General features: G+C 33.7%; 2 protein-coding genes across 2 annotated transcripts; both read right to left on the reverse strand.

Annotated features, from left to right (window-relative positions):
- Positions 1–6: 6 nt before the first annotated feature.
- LOC102669658 (uncharacterized) lies at positions 7–3,672 on the reverse strand. The gene is made up of 3 exons (XM_041015576.1): positions 2,285–3,672; positions 1,444–2,217; positions 7–484 (listed from the first exon to the last, which is right to left on the reverse strand). Exons 2-3 carry the CDS (start codon positions 1,507–1,509, stop codon positions 59–61), a joined length of 492 nt encoding a protein of 163 aa, XP_040871510.1. The 5' UTR covers positions 1,510–2,217; positions 2,285–3,672; the 3' UTR covers positions 7–58.
- A 127-nt stretch (positions 3,673–3,799) lies between these two features.
- On the reverse strand, positions 3,800–7,137 carry LOC100785641 (cytochrome b561, DM13 and DOMON domain-containing protein At5g54830). Its single transcript, XM_003524195.5, has one exon. It carries the CDS (start codon positions 6,889–6,891, stop codon positions 4,255–4,257), a length of 2,637 nt encoding a protein of 878 aa, XP_003524243.1. The 5' UTR covers positions 6,892–7,137; the 3' UTR covers positions 3,800–4,254.
- Between the last annotated feature and the right edge of the window lie 5,587 nt (positions 7,138–12,724).

Raw genomic sequence — 12,724 nt, forward strand, 5'->3', positions numbered from 1 at the left:
AAAACATCTCCATGCTTATTAAGAATGTTTCTTAATATGGGGATGAATTCTGGCTTCTTCACTTAGTATCCTTCAACCTTATCAATCCATGATCTTTGTCCAACATAATTAACCTCATTGTTCCCCATATTAATAAATTCAGTAAATTGAGGCAGAAGGATGGATGTCCAACCATTGAAATGGACTTGTCATTGTTCTTGTCTGAACTTTCCCCAGAGTTAGATGCTTCAATATCCTCTTCCAAATGTTCCTGCTCAAAAGGGATAAATTGGGCTTCAAATGCATTGTGCTCTTCCATTTGAACTGAGTGATTAGCCACCGGGTTCTCATCCTCACTTGCTTTTTTCATTTGAGCTACATCAACAGATGTTCCTCTAGTTTCAATAAGCTTCTTTGCTGATCTCAAAGAGGCATGGCGGGTAGAAATGACAGTGGAATCTGGAATCAAACGTTTCTTGGTATAAGGAGGGCACCTAGACTCTGACTGAACATTGAACACAGGCAACAATGTGCAAATTAGAAATAAACCAATGATAAGGGAAAGAAAAAAAAACAGGTCATTGCACATCCTTTATTATGTTACTGAAATTCACAAGAATGAAAAATACATTGCATTTTGAATACCAAACGTACAAGTGTTATGGATCCTTCATTTCCCCTTAACAAAACATAAACTTTTTAGATGGTGAGACTGAATTAAATATCTCTTTATTTTTGTGCAACAATGAGTATTCACATTGCCTCAACTCTCAAGATGACTGTAATGATTTTCCTTAACATCAAGATGTGCAGCTTTGCCACAGTTTCCATAACTTAAAGGGTAGTTGCAGTTGGCAAGGAATAGGGATGGGTCATATAGTCAAAATTTTCTTGAATCAATAAAATAAGGGAATTATAGGCAATCTTGAACCTACTGATGAGGTTTTGCACTGTTATAAACAAGTAAACAACCCAAAGAGTTGCATGAAAGTTAGTACACTAGTAAATGAAGAAATTTTCCTTTTACACTTTCCACTTTGTTTGGGGACTTTTTTCTCCAACTTTCTCTAGAGTGCAAAAGGAGTGGTTTAACGCATCAACATTTTGATTGATGCAAAGTGGGGAAAAAGAAATGTGCATTAGCTTGGGTACAATGTTAAAAGTAAATATACAAACAAAAAACTCTCATGGCCAACACACATAATAGAATGAGAATGGAGCTTATGACACAGGCTGATAAATCAAGAGAAGTTGTAGGGACATTAAACACCATAAATGTCATGGAGCTGCGATTATGATTCCTTTTCCAAGTTCATGTTTTTACCATTTATTTATACAAAAATGCTTCCATTAAATCATTTTCATTTTTTGTAGGATAAATCATGGTACTCACACAAATGCTGCAAGATTCATGCATAACCACAACATTTGGAAACAAGAGGGTAGAGGGATAACATGCCTTACCAGGTTCTTGGGTGAATCAGAGTGAGAAGAATCCATAAGCTGAACCTGCTTCCCTTTGTTTTTCATTGTTCCTTCTTAGGACAAAAAGCACTTGCAATGTGTGCTAGAGGCTGTTGTGTTGTGTATGATATGAGTACGAGTCTAGAGGGTGCAGTACAGTGCAATGCACTGTGTGCTAATGTACCATTGTCTGTTAGAATAAATCTTTTTCATGCTATGTTTGACCACGACAGTGACACTTTCATTTTTTAACCAAAAATGTATGTTTGGCCTTTACGAACCTGTGCCAAAAATTGAAAAAAAAAGAAACAACAACCAAGTATGCAATTGCATTTGATTGGACTTATTTGTTACCTATTTCTATTAACCTTTTTTTCTTTCACTCACTCTATATCTAATTGTCACATTATATTTTGACTGATTTAAGTTGAATTGAGAGAATTCGTTAAAAGTCATTAACTCTAGAGTTTAACAACAATAGTTGCTAGTGGGACAACAACAGTTATCATTTACAATAAATTTAACCTGTACATATGATCAGTTATCATTTACAATAAATTTGCAAAAGTCTATGAATTAACTCTAGAGTTTAACAACAATAGTTGCTAGTGGGACATACTCTAATTTAGCAATTGATTGTGCCACTACATGCAATTTTTGCATTCTATAAAATAATACATGAAAATAAACTGGTAAAAAACACAATACATGAACCAATTGTAACTGCATAGCTTGAATTTGGTCTTCATGCCATCTACACTTCCTGCCCACTCACTGCCAACACAGACATTTAGCTTAACAATTCCTATCTTTAAATACTAGATGCAAAAATTTGTTGTACCTTTGACATATTTCAGCACCCTTTTTGCTACTCCCATGAGATGATGAGAACATTGCTTGGTGAACTCATGAACCTCGAAAGTAAAATAGTTGGAAACATCAAGTCTAGTCATTGTCAAGTACAGTAAACTACCCATCAAGCTTCTATATGCAGAGGGCTCTTTAAGTTTCTCACCATCATTCATAGAAATTTTCTAACTTTGTGCTAGCAAAGTTGGTACTTCTTTGCATGATTCTAACTTACACTTGAGATTGTTAACAAATAACAACATATTTTCTTTGTGAAATAAATATAACTGAGCCACATTGGAATACTTTCATTCCAACAAAGTAATTCATGATGCCAAAGATCAGACATCTCATATATGTCTTCCATTTCCATTTTGAACTTGGCCAGCAAAGGTAAATTACTTCCTATCACAAGCATGTCATCAACATAAAGTGACACTACAAGTTACAAACCACAATCATTTATATCAAATATAGACTTGTTTGATTTTCACTCCTGAATCCAAGTTGGATTAAGTAAGAGTCAATTATGCTATAATAGGCCCTTGGTGCTAGCTTCAAATCATAGGAATCCTTGGTAGTCTGTAAACTGTGTTCTCGGCCAGCAACCTCAGCCTCCAGGTTGCACGATTCCAAATGTGATAGTTTTACCTTTAAACACTGGAATTGTAGATGAATTACTAGAAGTAGACATTTTCACCCAGATGCCTGAAAATAAATTTCTCAACCTCACTAGTGTTTGCACTCAACCTCTTTGCCCCCAAACACAAAGGAAGCCAGCTCTTTATACCAGTTAAATATCAGATTTGAAAAAAACCAAAATACTGGAACTAGGAGAGATTAAAATTGAAGAAAGAATAAAATATTTCATAAATGAGAATGCTTATTTACAGGCTTACAACCAATTTGAAACTTGCTAAAAAATCTAAACTGCTGTTTGATTTTATTGGGATTGCAATAGCTAACTAAAACAGAAAAATAAAGAGCAGAAGGTGTAACAATTGCAAAGACTAAATCTATCCAAGATTTATTTAAAATTCAAAGGCAAACTCTCGCGACTCTAAGCCTCGAACATATTTCAAGGTGGGTTAGGAATCTACAACAAAACAAACTTTTAGTGATTTGTAAGAAAATTTGTCTTTCTCAATAATGCTAAGCTTAATTGATTAACTGAAAAATATCATTCACAACAAAAGGCAAGATCCCAAATTTCCTCTAATTTCCATCACATCAAATTACAATAATAAAGTTCTATACAATGCTTAAATCTTCACACGTGCTTATTGTAAATATTGCCAGTTAAATAAGATGCTTCTAGTAACTGCTGGGATTGCAATAATTTCAACTGATACTTCAACCATTTTCAAGCAATAAAGGTGTCTAAACTATTAAGTCATTTGTATTTAACTTTTATAGTTAAAATTAATATTACTAGGAAGGATCATGGAGACATTAAGAGAACCAAAGATGAAACCTGCAATCACAGATAATCTAAAACCATATAGTATTATCGTCAAGAAAAAATTATGTATTAACTTTCTGCATCTCATAATTTACAACAATGCCTTTGGCCAGATAGCATTCCATGTCTCGAATCATCTCTTATAAAAACTAACCATACAGAACCTACATTGATCAACAAGAAAGCTTTCACCTCGTAAAATTTGATTTCTTCTATTTTGGGATGAAGTAGTAAAAGAAATAGTGAAGCTGCTGGAGTGATGAATTGATATAACCTACTCAGTTGAAGATGTATCACTATAGGAAATATATGCTGCAGGAAAGCTACTCTTCATAGAAATTAGAAAGCAATATATGTTGAAAATAGAGATTGATAAGCAACTGCCTCCCTTTTCACCTCAGAAAATGCCTCATAACAAATAAAGAAGAATGCCAGCTCAATGATTAAATGCAAAATTGACCAGAACGGCAACTATCTATTAGAACTTAATGAATGCAAATTTATCTGTTCAAAGGTTCTAATTGGACTTCCATTCTCGCAGAGTGTTGCAACTCTTTATCTGCAGTTGTTCTGGTTGGCCTCAAGAGATCAACTGAATCATCTTCCTCAAGATTACCAAGCACCCAATTGCCTCTTCCAGATATCTGCCGCCCTATTCGCTGCCTTTCATGGTATTCCAAATAAATAACAATCAATGCACCAATTAAAAACCAAATTGCCATAGCCCATCTGAGTCCATGGACATTTTCCACATCGTATCTGTCTCCTAGATGCTTCATCCCAGTAAAAAGTGCAGCAATGCCAACAACAATGGCACATCTACCAACAATTGTGTGAAAACACTCCCAAATAACCCTCTTGGAGGATGCCTGCTCCCCATTGGCTGGTTTTGGAGGCCTTAGGAAAGCATTTGCTGGCTGTATGCAAGCCAACAATATAGTAGCAAATCCAAATTTAACATGAGTTGAGCTGAAATAAAATCCCCTAAGCTCAGCCACAGCAAAAAGAAGGGCAAGCAGAACAATTACTAACCCTGAGTATTGCAAGTAAACATGAATCCGGTACCATCCATCGCCCTTGAGATGTTTTAAGTACCTGGCTGCCAATATCCCTCCAGGAAACAGGATACCCCATGCAACAAACATCATAAATCCATGCACAGCCAAAACAGGAAGTAAATCCTGCTCCGCCTCTGCTGAACCACGCATCAGGTGTACAAGAATAGCCCTATTACTTGTACTAGAATGCATATTCCTGTCAGTAAGATGATCATCAGTCCATTTAGCACCCATTGCCCAAACAACTTTGAGAGGAGTTGTGGGATCAACGATATTTTTACATTCTACCCTCTTTTCCCGCCTACAAGACGGGTCCAAGGGACGAGTAAACTCAAAAGTAATGATGCCATTTTCTGTTTTGCATCTCACATGTGTCAAATTTTCCTGCGTGCCGTGTATGCTTGAAGCATCCTTTCCATCAATCCAATAAGTGTTTACATGTCCCACACCAGTATCATCAATCCAACCCACATACACATAGCTGTTCACCATTCCACTTCCAAACCCTATGGCAATATAACCACTTTTTTTCTCGCCACGAGCTGCAATAGATATGGAATCCTTTGACAATGTCCAAAAGAAGGTAACCTGTTGATCATCCAAAATGACACTGTTATTATACATGTCCGATAGACCCCCATCAACCACCTCGACCTTCCAACCCATCTTCTGGTCGAACAAGGAATGATAGTAGACGTGATCAGGAGTGTTCCTGTCAGGAGCCCAAACTAATTCTGTAGGACTGGCTTGAACTCCGTGGGCCTCTGGACCTCCAGCATAAATAGTCTCAGTCAGATTTCTCGTGGTAGCATTTCCACCAAGCGGATCCGAAGTAATATAAAGTGCAACATCGTGCCCGGCTTGGATCGAAAACTTGACCGGCACCCCTCTTTCCACTCTCAAGACAGGAGCTTCCTTTTTGTTGATATAAAGAACCTTTTCAGGATTTGGAGGGTTGGGGTAATGCATTGCCGGAGCAGAAGAAACCACCAAGGGAACATTTGCATCTGCAGTGATGAGACCTTGATCTTCTTTGTCTTCAGCATCCAAGGGACCTGTACACTCATTCACATGCTCCGAGACATTCAAAACCAAATGGCCATAATTCACGGCCCCATGATTCTGAGGAAGATAGTAAGGATTAATAGAATCGGGAGGCTTGATACGCCCCAAAGCCCAAATAACCTTCATATTCGCTGAATGGTTCACGGGATGATCATACTTTCCATCGACCTTAGTCAAATGCCTGCGGTATCTGACAAAGGTCACCCCATCCTTCCTATGGCCATAAACCAACATTGAATTGTTGACTAAACCCACCCCATCAGGGCCTTCATAAAAGGAATCAGGACATACCCCTTGAGCAACTCCATCACTATTTCTCACACACTCACTATACTTAGTAATGAAAAAATCATCCACAAAGGGCATACCATCTTCCTTAAACCCTGCAACGACAACATCAGCACCAATCATGAGATCAGAATCTTGAGCACTGGAATTAGCCCACCCAAAAGCCATGTAATTGGTGATCCCAGTCGCGGCCTCCAACCCAATTTCAAGAGAATCCTCGGACACATTCAAACTCCACCTCAACCTGAAATTCTTCGACAAAACCTTGCAATTCTCGAACACCGTCGGAGGAGGAGGCGACGCCGGGGCGTCCTTGCGGAGCACGACGTGGCCGAAATCGGAGGCGGTGGCACGATCCCAGACGGCGAGGACGTTGATCATGCTCCAGGAAACATTGCTCAACAAATGCACATCGAAGGTGGAGTTGTTGTAGGTTCCGTTCAATCCGTAGTTGGAAACAATGAATCCGGCGGTGAGGTTATCGAAATCGGAAGCCTGCGCACCCCACCAGTGGACGTCGGAACCGGGAAGCATGTCGAATTGGGAAACCCTAAAGGAGCAATCGTCCCTGATTTTCAGGGATCCTCGGAGTTGGTGTTGAACCATTTCGAACTCCGACTCCGAATTGACGACGGAGCTGAGGCGAGTGCAATTGGGAGCGGGATCCGCATATCCGAACGACAACAACGACAAGTGTAGGATGATGATGAGGGATCTGCGAAGCATGACGGGTGCAATTGTTGCACTGTGGATCAGAATCCACGATGACGAAACCTTCACGATCGGATCGTAACAATGTTCTGTGTGCGTGGCGGAGGGGTTCAGGTTATGTAGGTCAGACACGTTTGTTTGTGTTAAATGTTAATGTTCCGGTGGAGAAACAAGCAACGTTTTCCTCGTTTTCATTAGTAAAAATGGTGTTGTATCATTATCAGTTCATAGAATAGATCTGAAACAATTGTCCTTATTCAGGGTTTTACTTGGATTCCTAATTTGTATTTCTAATTTCGTATTCTTGTTTCAACTTATAGGCAACAAAAAAATACTGACCACTTATTTCGTTCTTTATCCTAATTTCTTTTTAACTTGATTATTTGTTTTTTAAAAAAATCAAGTTGATTTTTTTTACTTTAGTATTTCATCTTTCTAAAAATTCATTTTGTTCGTTTTTTTTCAATTTAGTTATTCGCTCCAACTAATTATTTAAGAACAAACTTTTTTGTTAAAAATGAAATGAGAAAGGAGAGAAAAATGAATTAAAAAAATTATTTTAAAATGATTAACAGAATTATTTTTAAATAAAATAAAAGATTAAATTGAACAAAATAAAATAAGATAAAAAGATCAAATTGAACAAAAAATAAGATAATAGACCAAATAAAATTATTAAAAAGATAAAAGATTAAACTAAACTCAAAATAATAACATAAAGAAACAAACTAAACAAAAAAAATAGATAAAAAGATTAAATAGGTCATTTAGTTAAAATATTATTAGGCTAAATAAATTAGAATGATGCAAAAAATATCATTTTGATGAATATTGGATGTCATTTCATGCAATAATATTAACTTTTTTTTTACCTGTCTCCCATCTTCTTAGCGTGTGTTTAATTTAAAGAATAAAAATAGACATGATATAAATAGAATATATTTTTTTAATTAAAATAATATAAAAGGTGTGGGTTTCACAAAAAGTGTACAAATTTTTTCTCCAATATTACTTTCATCTTCAAAACCAAACAAGCATTGGGCAATATAGAAGGGATATTTATAATGTTGTTCAAACAATCTTGAGTTAAGAAGTTCTTTATCCTAAAACGACTTATGTTTAAAATAAGTATTCCAAGAAAACCTAACATTTATTAGGAAATGCATTATTAAGTCTTTCAAGATAATATTACTTATTATAGGACAAAATTGGAATAAATGTTTAAATATCTCATTGAAAGATGAGAACGTAAACCAATTTGAATTTCTTTTTGGATAAACTAAGTTTTTAGTCCCTAAATTTTTTTAAATTTGATTTTTAGTCTTTAAACAAAAATTTGATTGGTCAAGGTCTTTCAACTTTTTTCTATTAAGGTTTTTAGTCCTTAAACTTTTGTTTGACCGGTCAAGATCCTTAAACTTTTAGAATATTTTGTTTTTAATCCTTAAACAAAAGTTTGAATAAATTATATTTTATTTATTTAATGAGATTTCTTGGACTAAAAATTTAATTTTTCAAAAGTTTAAGAACTAAAAACCTTAATGAAAAAAGTTAAGGGACCTTGAGCAATCAAACTTTTATTTATGGACTAAAAATTAAATTTTAAAAAATAGAGAGTCTTGACCAATTAAACTTTTGTTTAAGAACTAAAATCTGAATTTAAAAAAAAATAGAAACTAAAATTTTAGTTTGTAGAAGCAAAGCTTCCAAGATTATTTTGATGATGCCAAAGATTATTAAAGATTCATTCAAACAAGATTAAAAAATCAAGAAGATTCAAGTGAAGAATCAAGAGAAGACTCAAGATATGCAAGAACCTTAAGAAAAACATTAAGGTAAGATAAAAAGAATTTTTCAAAGAAAAGATTGAACAACACAAAATTGTCCAAGAGAATTTTTCAAGAAATATCTTTTACCAGAGTTTTTACTCCCTGGTAAGCGATTACCAGAAGCCCAAAACATTTTATAACTGATTTACAAAGTAGTAATCGATTACCATAGGCATGTAATCGATTACCATAGGCATGTAATCGATTACCATTGTCTTGTAATGTTCAAAAATATTTTCAAAATAGTGTAATCGATTACACAATATTTGTAATCGATTACCAGTAGTTCTTGAACGTTGGATTTTAAACCTCAACATGAAGAGTCACAACTTTTGATAAAATAAACTGTGTAATCGATTACACTATTGTGGTAATCGATTACCAGTGATTAATTTTAAAGAAATTGTCAAGAGTCACAACTTTTAAAGTGACTGATTTTGAAAAAATTGTCAAGAGTCACACTTTTTAAAGTGACTGGTTTTGAAGAAATTGTCGAGAGTCACAACTTTTAACATGACTTCTTCAAGAGCCATCATATGACTATAAATATGTGATCATGACACGAATTTCATACAACTAATTTCTCAACATCTTTCTAAGAGTTTTTGTTCAACATTTGCTTTGTAAATAAAAGTTCATTGGATAAAAATTTGTGCTATTCTATTTTCTTCCTCTCCTCCATTCTTACAAAAAGTTTTCAAGAGACCGACTCTTGGTTGTAAAAGTATTCAAGAGACGGTCTACTTGGTTGAATCACTAGACACGAAGGAGTAATGTCCTTTGGAGTTCATTACAAGAAGTGGAATTTGCTTCTTAGTGTAATCATTGGACACAAAGAAGTAACATCCTTTGGGGTTCATTGCAAGAGGTGAGATTGCCTCTTGGTGTAATCACTGAACACAAGGGAGGAAGGTCCTTTGGGGTTCATTGCAAGAGGTGAGATTGCCTCTTGGTGTAAACACTGAACACAAAGGAGAGAAGTCCTTTGTGGTTCATTGCTTGTAAAGAAATTTTACAGGGTTAGTGAAAACGCTTAAGTGGAATTTGCTTGAGGATTAGACGTAGGCACGAGTTGTGGCTGAACCAGTATAAATCCAATTTTGCATTCTCTATTCCCTTAATCTCTTTTACTTTTTGTTGATTTCATATTTCTTTAAAGTTACTTCTCCTTATTTATTATTCGAGTAATTTATCATTAAAGAAATAATTGAATCTAGGAAATATCTAAGTAAGGAAAATTTTCAATTAGAAATAGTCAACGAAATCTTAATTCAACCCCCCCTTTTTAAAATTTCTGAGGCCACTTGTCCAACATAGTTAACCCAATTTTTTTCAAAGCTTAGGAATACAATTATTTTAAGACGGATGTAAGTAATTTCATTTAATGATTATGGTAAAAGTAATATTAATCACACTCTATCTCTTTCTCGCACTCCTTTCGCTAATATTCTTTTTGGAACCTACTAAAATTAGTAATGCCTCTAGTTCTATAAAAAAAAACAATATTTTTTTTCTAATTATAAGAAAATAGAACTATTTTAGTATTAATTTCTTTTATCTCTAAGTAATTGTGAGGTATATTAATAATATATACTTATTTTTCTATGAAAGTAGATATATTTATTGAATTATCAAGAAAACAAAGTACACTCGCTTATTAAAAAGATATCTTTTCAAAATAATCACTTAAGTCATTTAATATCATGGATAGTCTTAAAATAAAATTAAAATTTATGATAAATTAATCAAGCTAGTTACTTTTATTGATCTTATTGAATTAAGTAATTATTTTTCATATAGAAGATTAGACGTAATAATTTTTAATAAATTTTAATCTTCATATATAGAGGGTTACCAAAAAAGTGTCATTAACATTTTTTTAAAGTAATTATCAATTTGGTTTGACCTGGTATACACATCTTATTAGATAGATTTATCCTTAAACTTCCATGTTTTTATTCTAAACAAGAATAGTTGCCCACTATTTTTATATTCAGTTTTTTCTTCTTCTTTGTCACTCTTCTTTTTATTAACATTTGATTTTTTTCTTTTTTATCCTTTAAAAATTTAGAGAGGCACCAAGTGCTTTCTTCCTCTAGTAAACAATAAATATAATAGATTAATGAGATAAATTCATTATCTTTTTGGTGATGAACGGGAAAAAGGCTTAAGACACATTAATTAACTACATAAAAATAATTAAATAAAAAGTGAAACGATGAATTCCAATAATTTTAAGAATACTTTTAGAAATATAATATAAAATTTTGACAATTTCAACCCTACCAACTTATCAACTAACTTCTTAATTCATCTGTATAAATTAATTAAATGAGTTTTATATATACAAAAGATGATAATGACAAATTGTATAACACTCACAATCATCTCTATGTCCATAATATGTTTATCACTTTACCAATTAATTTGTGCACTGTGTAGAACATTTGTCCCATGCTATTAAAGATTCCATTTCTTCAAGCGGTTGAATTTCAAGTTGACTGTGTTAATCAAGTGTTAGAATTGTTTTGTGATTGTTCCAATCAATGTTACAATCATAATTTTAGACTATACCCTCCAAATATGACTTGAAGTTATTTGATCTCTAATGGCAATTCACTCTGCTATAATTTAGGTATGTACCTTGGCATTCTCTTTCTTTGCTGAAAGGTTACCAGGGAGAACTATGCCTTCCTAATTGATAAAGTTAAAAAGAATTACAAGACTATAAAACTTATTATCTTTCTTTGCTAAGGAGGGTAGTCCTAACTTAATTCTTTTTTTAGTCACGTATGTGATGTAAATTTCCATATCCCAAAATTGAATCATAAGGAAATTGAATCCTTCTGTTAAAAACTTATTAGGCGCTCCATTGTTGATTAAAAAAATGTCATTAGTTGATATGGAGCATATTTGCACTCCAAGTATAATGGTTTGCAAGGGGTTTGTAATCTTAGGCAACTAAATAAGAGCTATGTATAAAAGTGGACTATATAGTATTAAATAATGACATTGCTCTTTGGGTTAAAGTTCTACATGCTAAACATTGATGTGGTCACGTGGAAATTAATGATCTAGTATTCAATTCCAAGAGTAGGGCTATTCATAAAAAACGGTCCGATGTGGTGTAGGGTGTTCAACGAGTGATTGATAACAACCATTCTAAGATTTTGGCATGATACTTAGATGTTGGGAATTAATAGACTCATGGATCACATCATCTATAAGATTGAGGAATGACTTTGAACTATCTAATTTGATTCTTTAGCAACAACAAAGAGAAGAATTAGGAAAATTTGAGATGATACTTCCTCGAAAAATTGTCAATAGATTTAGGAATAACATGTGATTTCTTTTTTTCTTAAAAAAAAGTCTTCTAAAATGCAAGATGGTGAAGATCAATTACCTTGGTGCTTTCACCTTGGTGAAGTGTTCATTATTGAGTTAACTTATGGGAGTTTATTGGAGGTAAGTTCATGCTCCATTAGAACATATTTTTAAGACCATTGTGGAAGTGGTTTGGACTTAAAAGAATCAAATTCCACCTTTGAAAGCTAGCCATGGAAGAATGAAGATTGTTGACAAGTTTTGGTGTCTTGTCACATGACATTAAACTTGTTTGCTTAAGGTTTCACCATTGTTCCGACTTTCTGCATAACATAAAGCAATTAGGCCAAAATTTAGGCTTTATTAGCTTTTTTTAAATTTAGGACATTTAGGCTTTATTAGTTTTCAATATATTTACCGTGAATCCAATAAATGTGTTGATAATCTATAAAACAGTAACCATCAAGAACAGCTCATGTTATTTCTAGATAACAGATCCTTAAAAAAAATCACATGTCGTTATATTTTTAATATTGGTAATTTATGATAACATTTAATGGTCAATATTCATTCTTCATAAATAATCAAGATTTAATATTATCTAATCATTTAAAAAATATAATAGATTATATAGATCATGGCTTATGAATCCACGTAGATAGCTGAGCAGGGTGAGGTGTGAGTCAGGATCC

The sequence above is a fragment of the Glycine max genome, chromosome 5, assembly GCF_000004515.6.
Source record: "Glycine max cultivar Williams 82 chromosome 5, Glycine_max_v4.0, whole genome shotgun sequence".
Lineage (NCBI taxonomy): Eukaryota > Viridiplantae > Streptophyta > Magnoliopsida > Fabales > Fabaceae > Glycine > Glycine max.